Source organism: Rhopilema esculentum, chromosome 6 (assembly GCF_057945365.1).
Source record: "Rhopilema esculentum isolate cy_ngs chromosome 6, ASM5794536v1, whole genome shotgun sequence".
In the NCBI taxonomy this organism is placed as follows: domain Eukaryota; kingdom Metazoa; phylum Cnidaria; class Scyphozoa; order Rhizostomeae; family Rhizostomatidae; genus Rhopilema; species Rhopilema esculentum.
The window spans coordinates 13,211,187-13,237,989 of NC_142820.1; the positions used below are offsets into that span (position 1 = coordinate 13,211,187).

The 26,803-nt window shown below is 35.9% G+C and overlaps 1 protein-coding gene across 1 annotated transcript; it reads right to left on the reverse strand.

The window, feature by feature from the left end:
- Positions 1 to 48: 48 nt before the first annotated feature.
- LOC135686398 (exosome complex exonuclease RRP44) lies at positions 49 to 26,753 on the reverse strand. The gene is made up of 27 exons (XM_065202622.2): positions 26,381 to 26,753; positions 24,529 to 24,591; positions 23,470 to 23,564; positions 23,099 to 23,173; positions 22,619 to 22,749; positions 22,335 to 22,417; positions 22,056 to 22,148; positions 21,628 to 21,647; positions 20,856 to 20,901; positions 15,660 to 15,806; positions 13,615 to 13,662; positions 12,201 to 12,269; positions 11,958 to 12,095; positions 11,114 to 11,260; positions 10,655 to 10,771; positions 8,491 to 8,592; positions 7,788 to 7,852; positions 7,221 to 7,305; positions 6,573 to 6,700; positions 6,095 to 6,181; positions 5,186 to 5,342; positions 4,422 to 4,639; positions 2,661 to 2,751; positions 2,321 to 2,398; positions 1,933 to 2,091; positions 1,549 to 1,671; positions 49 to 299 (listed from the first exon to the last, which is right to left on the reverse strand). The coding sequence occupies exons 1-27, from the start codon at positions 26,597 to 26,599 to the stop codon at positions 216 to 218; spliced, it is 2,868 nt and encodes a 955-aa protein (XP_065058694.2). The 5' UTR covers positions 26,600 to 26,753; the 3' UTR covers positions 49 to 215.
- Between the last annotated feature and the right edge of the window lie 50 nt (positions 26,754 to 26,803).

Below are 26,803 nucleotides of genomic sequence, written 5' to 3' on the forward strand. Positions count from 1 at the left end.
GTGTGTCTTTCTCATGTTAGCAGTAATAAAGACAGAAACACGAAGAAAAAGCATACAAATTCTACTTATAGGCTATAAAACAAAATGACAGTTTTGATGAAATCTGACCAATTCCCATAAAAAAACTTGGCTTCGGTAGTTTCCAGTAGTCATTTGTTTATCCATAACTTGCTTCGAGGACATCTTCCGCGGATTTCTGGAGCAGCCTGGACAAATTACTTACTTCGCAGCTTCTTACGGGACGGTGCAGTATCTTCAATCGCCTCTTCGGCAATGGGAGGGATGCTTAGGCCAGAAACCTACAATACAGAATGTAGTCGTCATGAATGAGGTTAAAAGAAACTATGATAGACGTCTCAGTCAGCTTTAAAATATGGGATGAATTCATATTTGCCTGGGCTAATTTCGGCTTCAAAAACAAGAGAAAATCAGAATTTGCAAAGGGATATGAAAATAAGCAGAAGAATCAGAGCAAGATGCTGTCTTACACAGGGCACGAGGAAATAAATAAAAAATTACCGATTAGTTCACGGTTGATCTAATTAAAAGTCAAACATTCATGCACAAAAAGATTTAATCAAATCCAAAACTTCAGGAAAGTTCCTCTAAATGTGTGCATTTAAGAGGAAATTGCAAAGACAACGATCTTTCGGTTTACCAATGAAATAAGGCAAATTATAATCAGATTTTAAACACCTTTTATCCCATCACCTGAATTAAAGTCATCATCTAAAATGTATGCTAAAAGGATCAAGTAGCACCGAACATTTGCATTTTCAATCATTTAAGCAGTTTCCAATCATATAAACACAGTGAAACGTTATTACGGAAACACTTGCTCTGTTAAACTCAAATCGCGCAGAAAAGCCTCATACGGTTTTATTCATTGAAGGTGCGATGAAATAATGTCCAAATTTTTGCCATAAAAATTTCTGCCTTTATCAAAAGCAAATTTCAAAAAAGCTAATTAGTTTAGATGACTAAAAATTATTGCTCTCAATTGCTCGCCATATAATTTGCAAGTATAACTGGGACATTTGTCATCCCCTTTCAACATTTTCTAGCAGAAATCTTTATTGGTTTCTGGACTATCATACACAGAGTACTAAGCAACGGAGTCCTCCAGCCTCATCAAATAAGAACGTTTGTCAACCGCAGCGCAAAATATTCAAATATTTTGATGTTTTTTCTGGCCTTTTCTCGTAAACTATTATTGTCGACGATCACATCACACGCTAATCGTAAATGTAGAAAAGGCATGTAAGGTACAAGCTAGCCTAGAGCTAAGAAATTTTGCTTTAAACAAAATTGTCTTTATTAAACAGGATCATAGATTGTACTTTCATGCTTTAGATAAAACCATGGAAATAAATTTTTTGAAATAGTTTGCTTTTCCTCTTTGAATCAAATTTCAGAAAATCTTCCTAACGAGGGACTCGAAAATTGTTTGCTACCTCGTCACAAATTGTATAAGAGCAAAGTGTATAACTGATGAAGAATAAGATAAAGAGTTTTAGATTAAATCTGAAAATGGCCAAAACTTCTCACCCTTGGATAAACCAGTTTAAGTTGCATGTGGTCATTTTGAAAGTCTCTCTTTGCTATGCTGATTCTAATAACGACTTTGTCAAACACACGCAGTACAATATCACCATGCGTTTGTGTTCCATTCTGAAATAGAAAACAAAAGCATCAGTGGTTTAAATTTCTAGCTTGGGCCTGCAATGTCGCTTCTTGTTGCTTGGGACCTTGTTCAAGGACCAGCATAGCAGACAAGTATCTGATTGGTTGAGGAGTCACACAACCATTATTTCTTCATAATCGCTTTAGCCAATCAGCACACAGGGTTCTTGCAACAAACCAATCAAAGGTTGACTGCTATGTTTAAGAAGCGTCTATCGAAGGTATTCAAGAAAAAACAATGAGAATTACCTCCGGGTCATATGTAAATGGACTTTTCTCTTTCGTGTCTTGCTTGCTAAGAAAAACTGTTCCTTCTAATCCAAACTTTGGTACCAAAACCTGGATAGCATTTTTTCGAACAGATAAAATATAGCCTTCTTCTTCAGCAGCCCGATCCTTGAAAAATATCTACGAAAATAAAAAATCTTGATGCAAAGCTCGCGTAATATTGTGTATTTTTCAAACATCACAAATAACAACTTGCAAAAAATTCTACCGAATAGTTCTTGTTTTCATAGGGTATTCCAAAAGATCATCTTCGGTGAATATCCGTGAAAAGTCAGCAAAGGAAAAAAGCAAGTGAATTTTAAAAAGGGTTGATCTACATGGAAGGATAAAAAAACTTTGAATGCTCTACCTGCATGTGAAGCTGAATCGAGGCTCTTCCTGCACGTTGAGCCATGAGGTGACATGAGTTCAAATGCTGGCAGAGTTCCTGATTGAAAATGTACGAGAACAATCATAGCATAGAACAAAAAAATGTGATTAACACGATTTTACCATACCAAAAAAGAATTAAAACACACGACGGTTGCTAAAATATTAAACTGCTATCTATTTTAGAAAGATTAGAAAGAATTAATCATGCAGGGTTAGAAAACCTGCAAAGTACGCTCTATGATGCATCGAAGAAAACAGGATTAAAGAAACAAAACGATGAAAATGGATATTTAAAAGGAAAATAAAGATGAGTGTACCTGTGCTAGATCCTTATTGAGCAGAGAAGGGTAAGGCTCGTAGGCCCCTATTGCTACACCCAGAAGTCTGTGTACAAGAATGTCAGGATACCTAGAAAAAATACAAAAAAATAATCCATTGGTTAAGATTGCCATGGCTGGATGCTGATGCAGTACTGTCACAGCACTGACCATATTTCAAGTAACTTTGCATGAAAATATATGAAAAATCCGATTTTGAAATTATCTGACAGTGGATTTTTGCAAACTTTTTTTCCCTTAAATTTTCTTTCTATATGAGTCGAGAAAACCGTTCAACTCAGCTCTCACAAAAGCTTCCTTTCTCGAAATCCTAAATCTGATTCTAACAGAATGGAAAACAAAAGATCTGCCTTAGTAAAAAGCTCGAAAATGTTTTGAGTTTGAACGAAGCTCACATTCAGATAGTTAGTGGAATGTTTTTCTTCTGATGATTAATTCATATTAGCAAACGATTTATACGAGTATACCATATAAACGGGCTCGTTTCTATGGAAAAGCGTGTATATTGAGAAACGGGTTAAAAAAAATCTAAAACTACGCATTTCGCCAGTTTTTACTACATTGGGATACTTAAACCTAGAACAATAAAGAGATTTATTCATCGCGAAGATCAATATTTAATGACCATCCAAGTCATTACTTGGAAAAAGACATCTGGTACAGCGAAAATACTCAGATTTTTTTCCCTTGTTGTTCCCAAAGCTCTCTAATCACAAAACCCAGTTAAACAGGGTCAGTTTTGTTGAAGCTTTGTGAGAAATAATGAAAAAGATCCGCAAGGAACGAGGTCACCTTGTAAACAAGCACGCAATCAGAGACAGGCACATAAAATGGATAAAGCTGACTGTCGTGAAACTCAAATGACTCTGGCTGGCACACGCCTATTGAAATCTTCTGTAAGCATGGCCTAAACTGTAAACTATCTTTAATTCTTTAGGAAAGAGATACCCTTTGGCAACGTTCCGAATATAAAGGAAATTGAATATAATTTTATGTCAAAAATTGGCTCTTTTGTTTATCCATGCAGTAAATAAATCCGTTGGGGTTTAACCGAGTACTTTCTAAACCTGAATTCAAATAGGCAAACCATGAAGCCGAGGTTTGAAGTGATCGGATGAGTATTTCGGACTGGTTATACTTCAACTCGAGTAAAACGAAAATAAGGTTTATAAAAAGTTCTAAAAGAACATTCTATTAACATAACGAGTAATTATCTTAAAAATGAAATAGAATGTATGAAGCTAACGAATAATAAATCAACAGCAAATCTTCTGCTTGGTTTGCTGTCAGGTAAAAAGATAAAGTGGTCTCACATACGATCGGTATGGAGCGCGCTATTCGTAAATCGTAATTCAATTTGGGCTTTTAGTCAGATCATTTTTTACCTCAACTCGAAGCTAATAAATTCTGGCACGTAAAACGCTTCCATCATAATACTTATACTCCTTATCTGTACTCAAAGCTATAAAATAGCTTTCTTTCATTATTTTTTTCTGGAGTTTATGGAGACCCGTTTGTTGATACTGGGGCTATCAACCTCAGAACGGTCAGTATAGCAACATTATCCATGTTCTTATGATATAGATGTACCATCAGCAATAGAAAAGATCCTGGATAGAATTATTAAATAGTAAAGGCTTCAGCACGGAGCCTTAAATCACTTTATAGCCGATGATATGTACACAGAGATCTATGAAAATGGAGTTTCTATTGAGAAAACTACAGCAAAAACCGAATTACCTCCGGATGGGGGACGTGAAATGCGTGTAGATTGGCGTGGCCAATCCAAAGTGGTGAAAATTTTCTTCTGTCTCTGTCCCAGAACAAAGATAGGACGCCCTCGTCATGCAGCGAGTAGTCAGAATTCTAAACATGGTGTCTACGAAGGGGTCATCACTCTTAAGCTGATCCAAAGAAACTTGCAACAACTTGCCCGTCTCAACGACGATTTTATGGTTCTGTAAAATCAAAAATAATCATTCAGGTCACTTTATATTGAATAAAAACAGTATCTCAGCTTTTCGTCTTTCTTTAAAAAAATTCAGGCTGTGCATAAAGAACATAGTTAAAAGCTAGAAAAACAAATACTCTGAGAAGCAAAGAAGAATAAGCGGGTGGTAGTGACCAATACAGGCTTTAGGGAAAAGCCAACATTTACCTGATCTTCATAGTAATGTTTCAATTGAAACTGATCATGCATCGTTCCTACTACAAAAAATGCGAGACAAGCAAGGAAAGGACATCACTTTCCTTCACATAATGTTCAGGTTTAGAACTCAAATTCTTAGGCCAAATTCGCACCATTTCCATGAAAAAACACATCTTTCCTTTTCTTTCTTTCCTTTCACTTTAAAGGCTTCCTTGTGGAAAATTATGGACCTTAACATGCATTATAGACCTTAACATGCAATAGAAATTTTTGCAAAAGGGCAAGGACAAAAATTCAGTATTCTTTATGCATGCAAAAATCAGTAAGGTGACTTTTTTCATATCTAATCTCTTACCTTCCCTTCACCAGCCTTGATCAATGGCTCAAAATAGCTGGCTGGCGGTTGCCTATGGTTTCGGAGAATGGCGAATTGCGGAAAGCATTCATATATCTTCTTGGCGACGGAAATGTTTGCCAGCAACATAAATTCTTCAACTAACGAGTTCGTTTCCCTGTTAAAAAAGCATAATAAGCATAAAATTTCTGCAAGACTTATAACAAAGGCCTAACAAAAAGTCCTGGAGCAATTAAAAATTTTAGTACCCTACGGAACATTGCAGAAGCTTCCAGTGGCATGAAAATTTTGCAAAGTTTAAAAAAGTCGTGATCTTTATCAAACAATGAAAATAATTCTTGGCAAACTCCTGTTAGATTTACTCTATCGAATCAATTCTCTCTACCTGAGCTGAAAATTCAATTGCGTCCACAAATTTGCTTAATTGAATCGGTTAGGATCTCCCTTCAAATCAAACGTTGTACAATGTCGCCCTTAAAACTGCAAAGGTAGCTACTTCATGTAGGTGTCATGTAGCACAGCATATAATAGGGTAAAACTTTCTAACAACATTGAGGAAAGATAATCGGTATCATCACTCGAATAACAAAGTAAGAAAAACAAAGAACAAGATTATGCCCATAATGAACAGAAAACCTTGCAGTTAACTCATCAGGAACGAACAGAATTGTGAGCGTACTGTTAGGATAACCCAGTGGTTAGGGCCATAGACTGCAGATCAAAGGGCCTGTGGATGAAGTCCCCGAGATGACCAAATTTTCACCCAGAGTGAGGGGAATTCCAGGCATAGGAATCACGAGGCATGGGCACATCGAGAGAAAGGTCCAGGACACTGTTCGAAAAGCATAGCTTCTCAGTGTCCTAAACCTTCCTTAGGAAGCTAGGTAGAAAATAAAACGAAATACGCACATGTGTTCTTTCGTGATTAGGTCGATAGGGTCATGGGTCTCACTGTCCAAGGCGAATCGAACTTCCGAAGACGCAAGAATTAGGGCTCTAGAATGAAAGAGAGTTATTGAATTAGGAGTTACTTAAACAGTTTGCATAAAAAATTCATTAACAAAATTTGTAAAAACGCTTTTAGTGAAGACAAATTGGTGATAAAATGTGAAAGGTCTACACGATAGATCCAGTTGGATAAGTGCATTTCTTGTTAATCCACAAGGACCATTGAATATGCTTCGATTAAATTTTACTTAGATGACTTTATGCGCAATAGAACTGATTGAAATACTCAAGAAATTTCATAGCAAGGCGCTTGGTTGAAGCCTAACTTGTTTATCCCAAACCAATGCGACTGATAAGTCGGTACTGATAAATTGGTACTGATGGGTCAAACAATCAAAAGAATCCGCTTCTTTATCGGAAAATGAAAGAAATGTTCTACCCTTTATCGTGTCTACCCTTCTTCAATATCTTTGCCAATGAATTCAGGTTGCGTAAGGAAGCAGCAAGGTTATCCGTTCTTGAAGGATCGTCTATAATGTTTTGAGCCTCAGCATATGTCAATGAAGCCTGAAATATTATCAACTTTTATTTTACATGTAGGTAAAATAAATACTCGGTGAAATCGGCGTAAAAAAACGCCAATAGTATATATTACATAAGAATAGTATAATAATTTTGTATACTATATGTAGCAATTTACAATAACGATAGGCTATTAGTACAAAAGATGATGTCAGCTATACAAACAATATGAGCTAAATTAATACTAGCTAAAGCTATAAAAACATAGCCTTGAGGTGGATTGTTCCCATAATTTACAGCTGAAATTTTACTTCTTCTTTAAAAAATCGGTAATGATTGTCTCGTGTGCAACGACTCTTTAGCTTCATGTGGCAGGAACTGCCAGTGTCTTTGCCCATAAACCAAACAATTAACTGTTCCTATCACGAATGTTATTTGGCACACTTTTGGTGACAAAAACTTCTGCTATTAAATTGTGAATAATGTGTTAGTGTGAAGAAATTCAAGAACCGCGTTTTCATGCAAAATAGAATCGAAATTTTATGAGCTCTTTTGATAGTCATACCTTGGAAGCTAAAATACTTTTAAAGAATTCTGTCTTCACGATTTCAGCATTTGGTGTCAGCTCCCAAACACAAGAAAATGCAAACCTAAAGATAAAATGCAAGCGTTAAACCTAAACTAAATTTATAACTGTGTCTACAATCTTGTCAAATTCATACCACAATGTTATACAAACATTTCAGATAATCCTTTTCACTTTATGGAAAGCACGCAACGCGTGATTGATTCCAAGGAAATGTTTTTAAAAACCTATACTTAAACTTAAATTGTGTATACCATGCTGACAATATTGCCTGCCGAAATCACCCTGAACACCTGCATTTAATGCTGAGTGCTCTGCTGATGAAATAGAAAAACTTACGTTTAATTGACATTTAGCTTTGAGTTTGCACTAGAAACCCCTCCCTTGGGCATCATCACTTGAACATTATATGCCTGTTCCTTTGAGCTCTACAAGCCATTCTTCTTGGGCATTACCAAACCACCCCCCCCCCCCCCCGTTTGAGCATCACGAGCCCCTCCATTGAGCAGTACCCCTCCCTCCCTTGAGCATCAAATAAAAGGATACCTTTCCACTTTGGATCTCAAAGAACAGAGGTCCGAACTGAGCAGAGCTGGAATCATGTCAATTCTCTGAAATAAATGAATAATGATAAACTTGTACGTCATTATGAAAAACAAACATTGTAAAAAATAGGGTCCAACTCCAGATATAGTTTAAAGTACTGTAAGTTTTCAAAAATTCTAAATAAAATTATTAGCATCGACGATAGAGTCATCGGTTAAGCATCTGAAAGGACTTAATGATTTGCCAAGGGCCAAGAGAAACTAGAAAATCAAAAATATATCCAATCTTCGTGTGAATAGATGAGGCAAATTTGATAAAGAGGATAGAAGTTTAAATATTCTAAATTTCATCTTCTTTGTCAAAACCATCCAAAACTTCCAACCATCAACGTTTTAGGTATCTCAGCAAAAAGGAAAAGCCAAAATGGCATCATTTGAAAATTACAGTCAATGTTTCACTTTCATTTAGTCTTGTTTCATCAATATCGTCCACGATAAAGGTTCATTTCTGATAAACTAGCAAAACACGAAGAGGGTTGTCCGGACAGAAAGAAAACTAAGATCCGGAATGATTCTTCTGGATGAGAAAATTTCCCTTTCAATCTCTTACTAAATTCTACGGTTTCATTCGTAAGGTTTCGGATATTTGGTAAAATTATCGGAGAAGGCCAGCGATGTAAACAAGCTTGTTGGGTAAAAATTACCCTGTCAGCAAGGTAAACTGATGTTCCTCTCTTAGCCGCCGCCATGTCGATGTTGGTTCCGGGCTTTATAAAGTGGGTTACATCAGCAATGTGCACCCCAATCTGAAAAGCAAAAATCATTTTTATCCTCATTAGCTTTGAACTGTTTTTTTTGCTTAACACGAAACTGAACTGTAGAAATGAAATGGGACAGTTCTTTCAAGAAATCTGATAATTTGGTGTGAATTTCAGCAAATGTTAAACATTTCTAGCACATTTAAGTGAAGGAATCTAATTTGGAAAACGCATAAATCGAATGTTTAATTGCTTGATTGGCAACTGATATGGATTGTTTTTAATACTTGTGCAAAGATGCAATCATTGATTTTAATACGCAATAACAACACCAAGGGTGCCATGAGCATGCTAAACACGACGCTTCTAGCTTTGAAACAACCTGTCAAAAATGATCGTTACTTAATTAAAAAATGTATAGTCGCTACAAACAGCGTGCATTTGGCAAGATAACGATTGACGCAAGGCCTGTTCAACAAATTGAGGAATATCAAAGTCTTCATTGCATCGTCGTCAATAAGACGTCAATAAGGTGCTGAAATTCAGAGAGGATTTGTTAAATTTCATCAGGAATTCGAAGGCAGGTTATCAATATTTAAGATCATTTGAAAGTAGGATGAAGCAGGCGGCAAACACATGGACACCTATGAATACATTGTTTTAAGACAATCAAGACTAGAAAATAATAGAAAATTGCCTTTTTTAGAAATAAAACGCTTTAAGTCAAACAAATCAATTCTGCTTGGTGAGCTGTCTATATGCCTTGAAGAATTGGAACAGCTATGTGTTGGCATGAACCAAAATGAATCGAAATTACTTTTTGTAGATAGATTTTCTCCCGATCATGTACATGAAAGTGCGTTGAAGCAGCAGTGGGGCAAAATTCGGAGATGAACTTCCAGCCTAAAATCGGTTATCTTACAGCAAAACAAAAGCCCCGCTAGAATGGTCTTTACTTTTCAAAGATTAACAAGTTTCGGGGCCACGCAAAAATTTGTGCAAAACAAACAATTTTCAGTGCTTGGATTTAGCCGAAAAAACTAAATATGTGCAACTTATAATCCCTTTTCGGACAGCAAAGCTTGGTTTAAAGGTCATATGAAACGAAATTTTTTATTGGCCATTTTACGCAATTTGATGGCGCTGATTGCGAAAATCTTGGTTAAATTTTCGAAAGATACCTGTAAGACACCAAAATATCAACTTTAAAACTCAATTTTGGAGACCAAAAGTGATACCGGGGTCTGGGACGAGAAGACAGGAAATGACGGAATAGGTTTGACATGTTCTTGGCCTTGAAGCCGTAGTAAATCCTGGAATCGAGTACCCGTCTATAAATAGCACAAGGGGTAATTTGCCAACTGGGTTCCGCATCCTATCTTTTTTAGCGTATCAAACTATGTATTTTCACAAAGTTTCTTGCTTTTATCGCAATCTTCAACTGATTTATGGAAAAGCCCCTTCAAAGGCCTGGAATCGAGTACCCCAGTCTATAAATAGCACAAGGGGTAATTTGCCAACTGGGTTTCGCATCCTATCTTTTTCAGCGTATCAAACTATGTATTTGCACAAAGTTTAATGCTTTTATCGCGATCTTCAACTGATTTATGGAAAACCCCTTCAAAGGCCTGGAATCGAGTACCCCAGTCTAAAAATAGCACAAGGGGGCATTTGCCAGATAAGATATGCATCCTATCTTTTTCAGCGTGCCAAACTCTGTATTCTGACAAAGTTTCGTGCTTTTATCTTGTTTTGCAAGATTTTTTTATCAACATCACTGACAAAGGTTCCAATGGCTATCGAAGGGACGTGTCAAACCTATTACGTCACAGCGTTGATCTGACCGCGTTCGAGTGGCATCGCTTTTGTAGGTCACTTTTTCGGGCTTTCAAGCGCCATATCTAGAAAAGTTCAAGTCGTAGAAAGAAACGGGAAACGGCGTCTTAACAAGCGAGAAAAGCTCTACCAAATATGCGAAAATCGTTTTTCGGTTCATATGACCTTTAAGGGTCTGCGAATTATTCCAATTTTCGGTGCGATTTCGAAACAAGGTTAAATTTTTTCTAAAATATGAATAAAAATCCATTGTACTAAGCACTTTTAGACTAACCTCAAAATTTCCATTCTCCAACGTCCTGCAATGAAGCGCGTCATCGATATCAGTGCATCCGGGGGGATCTATGCTACAAATATCAAGTTGGCGCAAATCACGTCGCTCGGCATAATCCTGCAACAAAATTCACAAATCCTAATTAATAAGCCATTGAAAGTTAACAAATCCTAGATAGAGTTTTTTGTCAATAATTTATTCGAAAAATGAACAAATAGTAGTTCTATTTACTGTAAGGAAAATTGTTTTAAAAAGCCAATACTTTTTCAAAGCTAATTTTAATCAAGCTATTTTGTAAACTGTTTGCAAATTGTATGAAATTTAAAACAAAATCTCAAAAACTAGAAAGTAGAATACAAATGGTAGTTTAAGATTGGTTAAATGATGGTAAAACTCAAACAACTTTTTTTAATACTGACCAAGCCCATGAAAAAGAACTAGGCCCATCAGAACAATTACCTCAGGGGTGATTATCCATGGCATTTCGGGTAAATCCTTCAAAACGAGGTTGCTAAATGGCGCGTCCTGTATGTCGTGTTCTAACAGCAAAACTTTGGTTTCAGTTTCTTTGTCTCCGATCTCCCCAAGGATCCTGACGTAGTGACCCTGTCAAAATGTTCAAAGTAATTTATTCAAAATGGAAATATTTACATGAATTATCGATAATAAGCGTTGTTTCGAGTACTTTGAAGAATTATTAATGGTAAAAGGTTAAAGTAGAAAGTAAATGGAAGGAATATCAAAGAGAAACTAAATAAAGGGGAGTAACTAAACAGAGGGAAATCCACTGACCATCAAAGGTGAAGCTTGGCAAAATGGTCATGCTCTTTCTTAGAAAGCATTATGATAGATGCATGGAATAATTTAAAATAAGAAATCAGGAATACATTATGACTTATAAGAGTCCAGTAAAGCGCAAGGCCATAAGCAGTATGAAAATGTCTTAAAGAGTGTGGAAACTACAGATGAAGGAAACAACACAAGGTATTGGATAAAATAATTTGGAAGACGGTGCAAATAAGTAACATAAACTTCTGATTTTCACTTGAAGAACATTGAGGCACTATAAATTACAGTTGGAGCCCGAAAAAGCTGAGTTGTAAGTCTATTTCTAGTTTGCAACTTGACATGTTGCTTTGGAAAAACAGTGTATTGATACCATTATAAATAGAATCAGGCTTTCAAAAGGTCATCCTACAGCGGAATCGACTTCTCAAGGAATACTCCAATTAGAGCTTGTTCATGATATACGATTAAAACATTGCCATTCTTTAGGCCCTAACCACCAAAATAGATTACCAACCTGGGGGTACCTTGACGTCCTTGGCCATGCATCGATACTGACAATGATTCTCATTCCCATCAGCCTCTCAGCTTGCCTCGTTTCGATTCTAATCAACGGTATTCTTCGTTCGACGGCCTTGAAGAGGTGACGGGTCCCCTGCAAGAATCAAATGGAGTAGAATTAAACATACTACGGATGCAAAAACATCCAATACCTAGAAAGAAAGCATGAAAATGTATTGTAGATAAATAAAAATATTACCTTTGGATCCCCAGAAGGTGAAATAGCTCCACAATACTGCCTCCAACAACGTTTGACAATACCCACAACCTGAAATGAAAATAAATGCTTCTAGCAAAATGTAATAAATAACCCGTGTATTGCATAAAAACGTACCCGTTGATAAAAAACTACAGTTTGGAAGTTTTGGTTTTGTGGAATAAGTTCGCCTAACACCGCTTGATTATTATTCACCACTTTCAAGTCCACCCTGGCTCAGAGCGCTGGCAAATTGAAGAGCCACAGCTATGGGTTAAATATGGAAGCTAGTGATAGTGGATTGGTGGACTGCAGTGCACGTCACACCTGGGACCCGCAGCATGAAACCCACTTGGTGCTGCTGCAACAGCTGACGAGGACAGTGGTACCAGGCACCTAGCCTATGAAAAGAGCATGTGCAAATAGGCGCTTAGAATGAAACAACGATGCTTTTGGGTAGAAAGCTTCAGCTTGTCTGCAGAGAGCAAGATCTCCTTGTCTTGCGAAGCACATTCAAAGATAAAACAGCAATTGAAGCATTGTTCCACGCTTCCAGTTTAGATCAAGATTGTAGCAATCAATTGAACTAGTACACTAAAGTACTCCTTGGTCACACCAACAAAGTACCTCTCATAATTTTCAAGAGAATGACAAAGAAACTGGACGAGGTTCTAGCAATAAGCAGACCGCCGACAGAAATGAAATAGAATGCTGTGATAGAAAAAGTTAAGCTCTAGACAAACAAATAAAACATCGGCATAAAACATCAGCCAACATTGTTGCATAAAACATGTTTTATTCGTTTGACCACCATGTTTTACTATGTTGTCTTGTGACGTTTTAAGATGTTTACGATGTTTTGCCAAATAAAACATATCCTTTGTTTTCGTGTTTAATCAACAATGTTGCGTTCGTACGGTCACCCCTTAAAACATTCATTTTACTCACGCAAGGGCAGAAGGTCAAAATTTGGTAAACAAAACGCAGTAACTGTAGGAAGCGGTGCAGCAGCGCTTGACTATCACAGATGTTTTGACATTTGTTTGGTTCGTTTGGCCAGGTCATAGAACAGCGTCCAACAATGTCGGTACAACGATGTTTGGTAATGTTTTATGGATGTTTATTTGTTTGGCAAGGCTTTCTCATTCATCGACCAGAGGGCCAGTTGGAATGGCAAAGAGAAAAGCTCAGCAATTTTAGACACAATTTACGAGAAAGAGGTTAGGGATGATGTCATCAGCTCTGATCTAGGCAAGTGCAAACCAATAGACAGAAAATTTGATGACATCAGAATTAGAAAGAATCCAACCATGGCTACAAGACGGAATAGTATCTTATATTGTTTAATCAAATGACGCTCTCCTCTCCGCACCATATACAGTTTCGTGGTTTCACGTAAAATCTTCAAAAATCTTACCTTTCCAGTGGGCTTCAAAAGGGAATCTGCTTTTGTCTCATCATCAACCTTAATAAACGAAAAATGAGTCAAATACCATCAATTAAACCTAATATGCACTCTGTTTATAAAAATATACAATAATCTATAAATTGAAATGAAAAGAACAGTATCAAGAGCTTCGAGAAGAAGCCGTAACAGAAAAAGTTACATACAATATTAAGAAAAGCATGGACCTTATTGGACCGGAGCCCATCTATGGTGAGGTCCCTCTTTGGCGAGGTCCCTTTTTGGTGAGGTCCCTTTTTGGTAAGGTCCCTTTTTGGTGAGGTCCCTCTTTGGTGAGGTCCCTCTTTGGTGAGGTCCCTTTTTGGTGAGGTCCCTTTTTGGTGTGGTCCCCCAATGATATCTAGCTCTATACGAGTGACCATCTCATTATTAGGAACGACAGATGGCATGTTTATATCAGTTAAGAAGCGGTACCAATGTCAACGCTTTCGGGCCTCGCTGTTTCCAAGGGAAAAAATATGAATTTTCCTTAAACTACGCTAAGGGATGATCAGCTTACATGACTAACTTGAATTTGAAATTAGACCGTGAAGGCTTCAAGAGGGCCGCCACCCTGGATCTACAGAATCTGGCTGAATAAAGACAAAAGATCTCAGATTGGACTTTCTTTTGAACGAAAGTCCATGAATGGGCTCAATCAGAGATCAAATTTTATACACCGTTATTCCAATTTTTGACAGCTGACACTACCGCTATCCTCTCCAGCAGAAAAAGGTCTTAAAAACGATACACACCTGGATGTTTCACATAAATAGTTTTGCGCATGCATACAAAACAGTTTCCCTAATCCGAACGATCCGAAAACATAGCTTCACAAAGCTTTTTTGAAGCTCGAGGCAGATAACCATTGGAGCAGATAGCTCTGACGGAATATTTGATGGAGAGTACCTAATAATGATTCAGTAGTTACTGGGTTTCTACAATAGTATAAACCCCAAAGGGAATGCTATAAAAGTTGGACCCAAATTCACTTCAAGCTTACTGAAACGCCAAAAGTACATAATTCGAGTCTGCCACAAAGTCAACATTTCAATAACGTTCTATAATAAGTACATAATAGCATACAACAAGTCGACGTGACGTCATTTCAGGGAGCAACCCATTACCCAATATCAAAATTCCAATCGCCTTTACAAGGAATTTTGTTTGAATTCTTGACTGGAATATTCCATATGGCAAAAGTTACAATCCTTTGAATTAGTTACCCTTATTTAAAAACGACGTCTTATATTTTCACTGGTACCGTATGTCAGTTTAAGAAATAAAAACATTTGTTACTTGTAAGCTCCTTCTGACTTTACTTTGAAGTCAGTGTTACATTGAATTTTTCAATTTGTGCCATGTCTCATAATTTCCATTTGTGTTTCGAGGGTTTTAGCCCTATTGGCACTTGTTGACCCTACTGGCACGGGTTCTGGCACATGCTATCCAGAAGATGTTGCTTCAAAGCTAGGTAAACCATCGAAAGCTTCATGCAATTTCTAGACCACATGATGGGGCAAATTTTAGGTCGCCTCAGCCATCTGTCTCTAGTGCTAATTTCGTGACCATTTAAGTGCAAAAGCGACCAAATAAGGGTCAGAATGGCACTTTTAGCGTCACTGTGACATAGGTGCCACGTCTAATCGTACGTATTTTGGTACCAAAAGATCCACCTCCTGCATGCTCCATCTGTCCCATAGGTTCCGTTTATCCAATATGTTCCCTTACAACACCAGAGATCTTTTAGAAAAGCAAGTTTCCAAAAGTCTCGATGAGTTCCTTTTGGCAAGATACCCCAGTGCCTTCATTACCCAAAACTTTTATACGTATATGGTCCTTTTACATCAATGATGATTAAAAAAGTATTGTGCACCATTTTATGTTGCTGAGATCTCCATTTTCAGGAACCGAAAAAATTGGCCCTCAGAATATGAAGACACCAGATAAGGTAAAATCATTTTAAATATAACAGTGGCTCTAAACAAAAATGGAAATAAATACTGAGGAAAACTAACTATTTCTGGCGTCTCTTCGCTTTCTTCTTCGTTCTCCTCAACCACCATTGAAGACGGCTTCATCCACCTGTCTTTTGGTAAAATCTCCACAGCAACGATGTCTCCATCGACGGATCTGTTTAGATTCGCTAGGCCTTGTATAAATATCTGAAAACAAAAAAAAGCAATGTGACATCAAATTAGATTTTTCGGCATTCACAAGTTCCCAAACCTATTTGGGAAATATGAAAGCACTGAAAACAGCGAATAGCAACGTGTGAAGTTTGGGGTTCGAGCACAAACCACTTCCTTATAATTTCAAATACAGGATAACCATGCAATCTTCTAATAGCCAAACTGAGTCTATAAAAACAAACGTTTAAATCAAACAATTTAACATTAGCTTCCTTAAAATCATCTGCATTTCAGATACTGTCCCATCAGTTTAAGCTCAATTTTTAAGTCTTGTTTAACGTTGCCAATTTGAAAGGTGCTGTTTTCATTTGAGCTAGGCCTTTAAATGTTGTGAGCTAGGCCTTTAAACGAATTCAAACCTTTACAGAGAATCAAATGAGTGGCAGGAAAGGCACTGTTAATGCAATAAAACGTCATATTCTACTGTAAATACAGAAAAGTTTATATCAAATTGATACCCGAAAGTCTATTGAGAATATCACACTTTTTTGTTTGTCACGCCACTAGTGCTTCCAGTGTTCATACAAAAGATTTGGTTAATATAAAGGCATATTTTTGTACGAGACTCATGGAACACATTGCATTAGCAAAAATGTTCATTCAAGATATTCATGATTGAAAAATAGAATGGTTGTGTTGTGTGTTATTGGCTCGCATAAACCGTCCTTGAATCGCTTTGAAAAAGGGTGAATAACGCTGACAGGAAGCAAGCAGCCATGGACACGTGCTGAAATGCGCAACGTTTTCTTAAAAATCGTTGGGTTGTGGTAAAATGATGTTCAAGGTAATGCTGAGAGCGTTTTTATCAAAGTTGTGAAGAAAAATATTAGTAGAAAGACTTCCTCGGTTTCAGATTTGTCTTCTGATTCAAAAAATTATGCCAACCTCAATTAGTCGAATAAAACTAGCACTCTGATTCTTCGCGACAATTTACACTTTAGAAAAAGTGTAAAACTAGGACACACGAGTGTAGAGAGTTTATAAGAATTATTTTCAAGAATTTTCAATATAACAATATCATAAAATCAATGTTCTGGTATAGTATGTTTCGATTACGAAGATAAAAAGAGGATGAAAAAAGTTGTTAATGTTTCATTCAGGTGGCCTGGGAAAATTTAGCTGCAGTCTACATTTAAGAGCAGAGGTCTGTTGTCGTCCGCACCGATGTGACCCTAAAATCATCTGAAAATAAATTAGTAATAATGGTACAGTCATCAAAATATTGACGACATCAATCCTAAACTGCTGGCAAATTACTCCCGATTAAGTAGGAATTTCCCATCAGAAAAAATTGCAGACAGCAAACCTAGAGAACTTTCTCAAATGACATTTACCTAAAGGATAAAGTTGATGTTTTATGTAGCATTGATCATTAGACAAAATGTTTTCACACTTGGGAATGTCTTCACACTTGGGGATGTTGCAAACAAGCTCAAAACAGTTTGCTGAGTTCAATTTGAGCGAAGAAAAGCCTAAAGATGGTTAAAGTCATACTTTGATTTGCTCAACTGCTTAATTTACCTTCAAAAATAGCAGCTTTGGAATTAATTTACATGAAAAACGAAAAAGCCGCTATTGTGAAGACAGAAGAATTTTTTTTGAAGTAATTTTTGCCCTTGAGTCCAGTTGTAATTTTTCTATAGGCAAGCGGCACTGATTGGGCAACCTCAACAGACATGTGCACGCGCACGTGCACGCATGCATGTTCAAATTGGCCTATTTCCAGTCACAACTGGGGAATTTTATTCAATAACTCCAATCTTAACTTTTTACAAGACGTTATACAAAATGATTTTTCCTGAGCACCGTAAATTGGGAGTGACTTAACCACAATAGATTATAGGTTCTTTGTAATCCAGTGGTCAAAGTGATCGCAGTTTCCTGCGAAGCTTCGACAAAGTTTCCAGTCACTGAAAGTGATATTTTAAGTTGCTTGATTTGTTTTCCAACAACAATCACTTTGTTTATGCTGTATTAGATGATCAAGGAGAACGTTATCGAGCATAATACTCATAGTTTGTTTTCAAAGTTAAAGTTAGTAGATCTGAAAATCTATCATAACTTTGATTTAATTTCATATCAGTACAAGCAAACTAGATAATATTGAAGTGTTGATGTATCCTACATTTTGCTCTGGGTTTCCTGATTGCTGCTCATTTTTATCATCAAATCTAGTAGTTCATACAACATGTAAGAATACACCAATTCAACTTACGACCTCATTTTGAAAAATTCTTCAAATTCTTCTGTACCAAATTTTTTGACCACAGATTCGGATTGAGAGCAAGGATTTTGATGTACTTGGAAGATTTCATTATAATATTGCTCACAATATTGATTTTATGACGACATGAAGATTTTATAAGGGATTTGACCGTGATTGGCGAGTAGGGGGGTAACGTTTCACCCGGAATGATTTTTGCGGTCAAATCGCTTACAAATTTTCAAACTTCATTTCTTTGTGAAGTCCAAAATACAGGCACAAACAATATGAAAGATTGTATCCCAAAACGCTAACATTCCATTAAGCTAGTCATGAAAAAATGTATGCAAATGCCAGTAGAAAAGTGTGAAAAATAATGGACACATCCAAAACAGATTTTGGGACATGTTCACCTTCAATATACTTGATGTAACAAGATTGGCTGTCTTTAAGTGTTTTTACTTATCTAGAATGGCTAATGTAAAAAGAGAAATGAAATTTGTTTAAGCTTGATTAAATTAAATTAGTAGCTGAAAATCATGCCCGAATTGCCGGAAATTTGGTGTAACAGACCTGATGATTATACAGTATGTATGTATATCACAAGAAAACAGCATTCCGTAGAAAGAGAGCACCATAAATTTAATGTTAATTTTAAAATCAAGCAATGGAGATTTCACGCTAAAAATTTCCTGGCAAAGAGCAACAAATTCCTGCAATGAATTTGTGCTAAAAATTTCCTGGCAGCGCCGCTGCCGGACATTTTCCAGCCCGGAACAGCAACTGGAAGTCTTATAACGAACGAGCCCATAACCTCTTATAACCCCCGTCGTGGGAGTCAAGGAACATGCTAACCCCCCTCCCTCTAGGGCTCATTATCCTTTCTACTGAGTTTCACTTAGTACTGTTACACAAACTTAAATTAATGCCACCGAGGTTTTTCTTACCGAAATTTTCAAACGTTTGAAAATTCTTGTTTTTTACCAATGGAATTTCAAAAAAGCAAGAAGCACTTTCCTCGATACTATTTTAGTTTTACACATCCAATACATATCAATTTCCAGTTGATGGTTTTCCTTCGTCTTCAAAAAATAAGATTTCAAGCTCATCCTTTTTTTCCCTATTGCCCTCTACATCCAAGAAACTTTAGATCCATATGGGCTGAATTAATGCTTTTACTGGCTTTTTATAATTTCCACCAATTATTTCTTTCTAACGTTCCAGCGGTTCCAGTTGGACACTTCAATTTTCAACTCACGCTCGATCAGAATTTATAATACCCTCATTGCGATAGCCGATAAAAAATATTGCGAACCGTAAACGCTTTCAGATAAAATATTCATCCATGGGTTTTAAAAAACGAAATAAAAAAGCCGTGTAAATAAGACACGACTCTTATTTGCACGTTATTTTAATGTCATTTTTTATAACCCATGGATGAATATTTCCTGAAAGCGTCTTATTCAAAAGCAAAATCTCCCGAATAAGACATCTAGATAAAAAAATTAGGTGCCATTTCACCTACCGACCAGCGATTATACTAAGGATTTTGTGGACCGAATGACCAACAACCATCTCATGAAGTATTTGAGGTGTCACATGCTCTACGCCCCCGCAGCGATATAAACTGATCAGTACATAAGAAAGGGAATGAAGTGACCCAATTTTTATCTACGGGCGATTTGGGTTATTCAAGCAGTCTTACCGTAAATCCTCGAATAAGCCCTTGGGGCCTTATTTGCAAAAATGATTTTTCTAGGCGAGGGCTTATTCGAGGGGAGGGGCTTATTCGAGGGGAGGGGCTTATTCGAGCGTGGGGCTTATTCGAGGATTTATGGTGTTGATATTATCAATTTCATCAAACAAAGTCATCTACAGTAAAGAAAGCTTTCCAATACTTTAAACGCTTCACTTTAAATCAAGAAGGCTATTGATGCTATTTACGTACAACATATTTTTCCAAGGGTGCTAGCTTCAGCTTTTTATTTTCATCTCGTTAACAAGAGTTGTAAAATCTCGACATCACACGGGCCTTTTCTCATTTCAAAGTTTAAAATGTTAGCTGTGAAAGATTCTATTCCAATCAGGTTCCTTCGTAAATTTGTGTTGATGCAAATCGTATGAATTTTCTTCAGGGTGAATTCCTAGGAGGTGAGCCTTGTAATTCTGTTCTACATGCCAACTCTGCATTTTACTTTTTTTCCCTTACTCCCACAAACGCGTTAGTTGCTAGACGCTATACTCGACACCTTTAGCTTAAAGGATCGCGAGGGTGTGTCACTTTTTTCAAGAGGTTTCTAGGATTTTTCGCAGAATTTTTCGAAGATTTTTCTCGAAAAAAAAAGGTTTTTGCCAAAGGCTTACGAGATTTTCGTGAAGTGATATGCCCCTCAAAGGCATGCGGTATGTTCGGAAATAGAAAGATCGAATAATTGTGAATGGTTTCTTTCAGCAAGAGGAAATAGAAAGAAAGGGACAAATAGACAATGTGATATGCAAACTCGCGCAATTAGAGTAATGGTTTTGGGTAAAAAAGACTTACAACTTCATCTTTTGAAATTCTATTTGACCTTTTAATTGATACCAAAAAAGATATTAAGAAAAAGCATGATTGTAATTTAAAAAGGTGAATAAAATTCGATTAAGAAAAGTGCCTGCAGAAATTAGGAGCATGAACTTTTGTGCCTGCGAGCTCGCGCGCTCACACAGATTAATTAGGTCTGCCCCCTCCCCTTTATTTTTGACTTCCACAACATGAGGTCGCTTTATTTTGAGAGAGACTTGAAGGAAACATAGATCGAAAGCTAAAGGCCGCTTACCGATTCATTTTCGGAAACTTTTACTTGTCCTTCTAGGTAATTTTCCCTAAGAAAAAAAAAGAAAATCTTATTAAAAACAAAGATAAAAAAACTCTTCGGATGTATTACACCTTACATATAGGGTAATGTTGACTGAAATCTATTGTGGTCGATGGCGAAGAATTACAGAACACGATAGGCGTTAAAGCATGACGCATATCAAATATTGCTATTAGGACTTACCGTAAAATGTCCAAATTTACAAAAAAAGACGATAAGTGGATTAATAGGGGGCGGGGGAAGGGGAGGGAGGCACCCTTATCATACATTGACAAAAAATTGTGGTTTGGCTTTTGACTTTTGGGTGGAACACATAAAAGCAAATATCCATGTACAACAATTCCACTACGGGCGACAAAAGTTTGTCACTGATTAACAGCTGATAACGCCACTGGAACGAAAGTTTTGAATTTTTTTGAAGGCGCCCTATTTACCCCAAGGAGAAGAGTTTATCTTAAATCTGGCAAAGAGTGTTGGTCTAAAGAGGGTGTCACACCTTTTTTAGTTAACCAAATTAAGCCAAAGTTCTAAATGAAAGACAAGATGCTATTATGTATTTCTTTATTCTGAAGGAATGTGTGTTGAAATGTATGGTACGAGCTTAACCTTAATGCAATGCGTTGTAATTTATTGATTGTTTACACAAAGGGAATATACAAAAGGAATGTGCCCAGCTTTTCAATCGCTTAAGAATCAGAGCAAAACTGAGTAAAAATAAGCTTAATAGACTCACCTACTGGCACTGAAAGATCCCTGGAACAAAAATAAATGACGCAATAAAATTATTTCATTGTTGGTTCAACATAACAATAGTTTAATATTTCCAGTAGGAATAATCTTTATATTAAAGAATACTTTAATATAACGGAAAAATTTGAAGAAAACGATCTTAATTAATTTTAGGTGACTAACCATGGTGATACAGAATAGTTCCGTATATGATTTCCAGGTTCATCCAGCATTCACATTCTCGATCATTTCAACTTTCATTAGGGCACAGAAGGTTTCGTTTAAACAGATAACCGGGTTTTCATTTTATCAAAATTCACGCATAAACGTCAATTTAATATACAACGAGCAACCACCAAAAACTGGCTTACGCAGTTGCTTGGTGCAAACAGAAAGCTCCTTAAAAAGGCGATTTGATAAATGTTGAAATACCTGAAAGTATTTGCCTGTTCTTAGTCCAACTTGAATTTCAGAGAGTGAAAGATGCTCTGGGAATAGAACTTTTCCATCTTTGATGATCGAATCCTATAACAAAATAGTTTTCATCAAACTTATTATTTGATAAAAACAAGAAAAAATAGACAGAACACCAACCCAGAGAATAAAGACTGTGGCTGGAAGATAAACCAGAGAAATCCTCAGCTATGTTGTACCAGAGTAAGGAATTTTTTTTAAAACAAATAGAAAAAAGCAAGAGGCAAATCTCGTTACATCTCTTCTTCCTTTGTCATCTGCCTGTGCAAGTTTCTCAAATAGGTCAGGACTCCCAGTAATGCTTTTGATATACGTATGCACTAAATAAAAGAAAGAAAAAAGCTTTCTATTAATAACAAAAACGGTGTTTTATTAACTGCATTTTATAAATTCATATATCAAAGCAACTTTTCATAAAAAGCAAAATATGCTTTATAAACCCAAAAAATAGAATGTGGAACTCTCCTCCTATTTCTCTAAAATAAGCCTTAAAAAGAACAAAAAATAAGTATATAACTTGCCTGTATAAGCCTCAATACCTCCAGAAATAGCAGCTTCTTTGTTTGCAATGTCATTAGTTAAAAGCACAATGGACACTCTGTCAGTGGAGTCCTTTTCTAAGCTGCATAACTCAAGATGTTTGTCATACCAGCTAAAAGCAAAATGATTAGCTATAAACAGAAGTACTGGATGGTGATAATACGGAAATGTACCATTACGGCCCTAAATTTATCTGTAAAACAAGAGGTTAAAGTAAAATTCAGTAGGCTATACAAAACATCTGTCAAAGCATACTACAATACAACATTTTTCTTATTTCTTAAAGGTATATAGACGTCATAACCTTTAGAAATGAATTTGTTAAGAAAATTCTGCAAAGAACAATAGTTTAACCAAATGAATTATGTAAAGGATATAAAAGCGTGAAGTGAAATGAAAATACCAAACTGCCTGGGTCTTTAATGCTTTCTATTAATCTGAATTTAGATACTTTGATATACCTTGCAGCAAGTCTTATTGCTCTATCATTTCTGTCATTTGGAGTCTCCCCTTTTAATCTCTCAACATATGTTTCCCTGCAAAAAGAAACTATGATTGAGCAAAGAGCAAAATGTAAAAAACATCAACAGATATAAAGTGTGGTTTGAAAAGTAGAAACTGACATGATGACAAAGACAACCTTAATGAAGAACTGTTGAATGAAGAACTAATGATCATTGATAATGATTTGGACCCTGAGACACTGAATAACTGTTTTAAAATATTCAATTTATATTGTTGAAACATGACCATTAGAATTTTATTAGTATAAATTTCCTCTATCTGAATCGTTTTTTTGCACCACAAAACATGGCAAATTTAGAATACATACCAATGGTGTTCATTGCAAAATACATAAAAATGTTTGTCTGGTCTTTCAATAATTTCTCTGATCCTCTTGTAAGTGACAAAGCTTCGACTTTTTACCTGATTTTTTTTAGAAAGAAAAAAAGCACAGTAAATTGAGTGACGATCTTGAATTTTAAAAAAATATGCTGTTCATTTACTTTTGATTTTATCAAATTAATAGCTAACAATATTCATTTAATACAAGATAAAATATTCTAAATCAAACAATTTACATTGATTACAGGCATGCAACCAAGAATGATAAAAAACAACTTTACAAAAAAGCAACTTACAAAAAAGCAACTTTACAAAAGTGAACAGTTCTTCAAAGAGCATGTAACAGTTTGCTTAATGAATTGAAATTTTTGCAGGATGAAAATCTTACAATGCAAGTTGCTCATCAGAGAACCCTCTGTATCGAAATATTCAAGACCATTAAAAATTTAAATCCACCTTTTATGCATAGCATTTTTAGTTTAAGAACTCCAAATATCCTTCTCTTAATCCCAACAATTTAAATTATTTTTGACTAAACCAAGTAACTTTCAGTTCCAAGAGCCATGGGACCTCAGATCTGAAACTGTCTGCCAAATGAACTAAACTCAACTGCCAAACTTAACAGCTTCAAACGTATGATAAAATGATGGGATGGTCCTAGCTGTAAATGCAAAATGATATTGATATCCTGTAAATTTTGTCCACTCATATTCAAGTTGCTTTCAATATTAGCTTATGCATGTATGTATTTATTTCCTTAGTTATTTCTATTTCATTTGTTATACAGTAGATTCAATTTAGATTAGTTATATGTGTATATATGCATATATACATGCATAGCTAGAAACAAAATTGAAATAATATAAGGTTACAAACAAATAAACAAAGTGGTATTAAGGGTAAAAGTCAAAGTTAGAGCTGCCCCCATGTTTACTTCAGAGTCAAAAAATGACAGTCTGCAAAACATCAATAAAGAAAACATGAAAATTACCAGAAACCTATAATAAAAAAATATCATGATAATCATACCCAAAATAATACGCACCTCATCTAAAACTGTTTGAAGGAGAATTACATTTTGAATTAGGTTATCTTCCAGCACATCCAGCTAAAAGTAAAAATCATACTAATCAATTTACTGAAATTGTGTAACCTGACTCTATTTCATATGAGAAAAAAAGAAAAAAGCTAAATTGAGAGACCATACTTCGTAGCCCAATTATGAATATTAAAAGAGCATCTAAAAATACTGCCAAAAATGATAATATTCACCTACTAAACTACAATCTGAAAGATGTTTTTCTGCAACGATTGTTAAAAGCATCTTTATATCAAATATATATGATATATTTGCATCAGTTGTTTTCAAAATTTACAAAAAATGCTAGAAAAGATTTATTTTGTCGAGTAGATTTAGTTAGTTTTAATTAGCTTTATAGATATTTAATACACATATAATTAGCTTTATAGCTAGTATGTTACAAATTTTAAAGAAAAATAAAAAATGCTTGGGAAATAAGTGCATACAAGATAACAGATAAACTCTCAAGGCATTCCATATATGTAAAAATATCACTTATTGCAGAAGCTAACTCAAAACGAAACTCAAAACAGACTTGAAAAAGAGAATTCTGGGTGCATTAAATTTAAAAATATCAACTCCGATATTTTAGAATACACTTTTTCACAACTTGAAACATAACAGTAGTAGTTTCCTGGCTGATGCAATAGATTCATGAATGACTACAGAAAAATTCAAATTAGCTCCAGAAACCAATCAAAGCTGGAAAAGGTGCAAAAAGTCATCTAATAAAGTTTATGGATTGTTAAGACTGACAAATTCTAGTTTTTGCTTCATGTTTTCATCCAAATTGTAACTTGATCAAGGCCTCTCTAGTCAACTTGATCAAGACGTAATGGCCATTGAATATTGAATAGGGGTTCCAAAAAGAAATCTAAGGAAACGATTTGCAAAGAGAAGAAAAAATCTACCTGCAATTCCAAAATCTACCTTAGCAGGGGTGAAGCAGGGATGATAAACCAAATCTCACCCATGCTCGCACAAAAGATTGCAGAGGTGAGGTACACTCTAATTGGCTTAGAAGACATTTGCATAGGTCAAACAAAAAGTGCCAACAAGTTTCTGGATTCAAAAAATAAGGACCAGATAAATGCCAAGAATTGCCACTCAACTATTCTGTGCAGAGGCCGAAAGAGAGTCAGCAAAATATATGCAGCGTTGGTCAGCAGTGTTGTTGGTATCAACAGGGGCAGAACTAGGATGGATGTTGCTAAAGAATTTGCCAAAGAAACTACTGATTAAAACAATGATAGTTTCCATTTTATTTTGTTGTTTTAAAGATCTGACTTATGCTTCTACATAGGTTGCTGTAGTCTGGATCCGCCTCTGCTTTGGGTATGAAATAATCTCTCATTGCACTTATTCAGTTGAATTTCGATCAATTAATCTTTTTAGCAGCATGGGTAAAATATTGTAAATTTTATTATTTAACAACTAACCACTAGTGACTAACAAATTGTGTGTAATACCCGTGTATTGGATTATGTACAGTAGCACATAGATATAGCTAGAAACTGAATATGACAACACTCACAAATAGAGCTAGTTAAATAGTTGTTTGATGTCTTCAATGTGAAACTCGAGAGTTGCAACTTACAACGATTGCGGCTTCGGCGATTCAGCGTTTGTCCCACCGATTAAACCATTTGTCTAACTCGACAAATGTTAATAAATATAGGGTCTCCTAATAAATAACCAGATAACTTGGAACAATCTATAATTCAATTTTAGTTGGGTTTTTCGATGATTTCGGAGAAGAAAATCTTACTGATTTGAACAAATATCCCTTGACAAAAATATAGATCAAAAATTATACCTGTCGAAGGACCACGTTTGTGTCTGGCAAGATATAATGTGGAAAATCGCACAAAGTCGAGAACGATTGAGGATTCTTTGACAGAGCTCGTTTGTTCAAAACACAAGTATCGCACTGTTCTGCGCCACAGCCTACATCATCTCTCAAGTAATGTTCCCTGACGATTTTAACAATACCTCCTTTTCTGGTTTTCTTAATGAAAACCTTTGTCTTCAACATGGCTCACTCCGTTTCAGCTTTCAGGTTAGAAGATACATTCAAGCTTCTTGCAAAACGCCAACACGAGGGCTAGGCCAAATGGCCTCAATTTCACAAATAGCCTCAATTTGATATTTTTTAACCACCGGCCGGAGCCGGAGAGGCATTATTTCCGCAAATTTTTAAAAGTTCGGAAATATTGAGCTATAGCAAACAAAATATGAC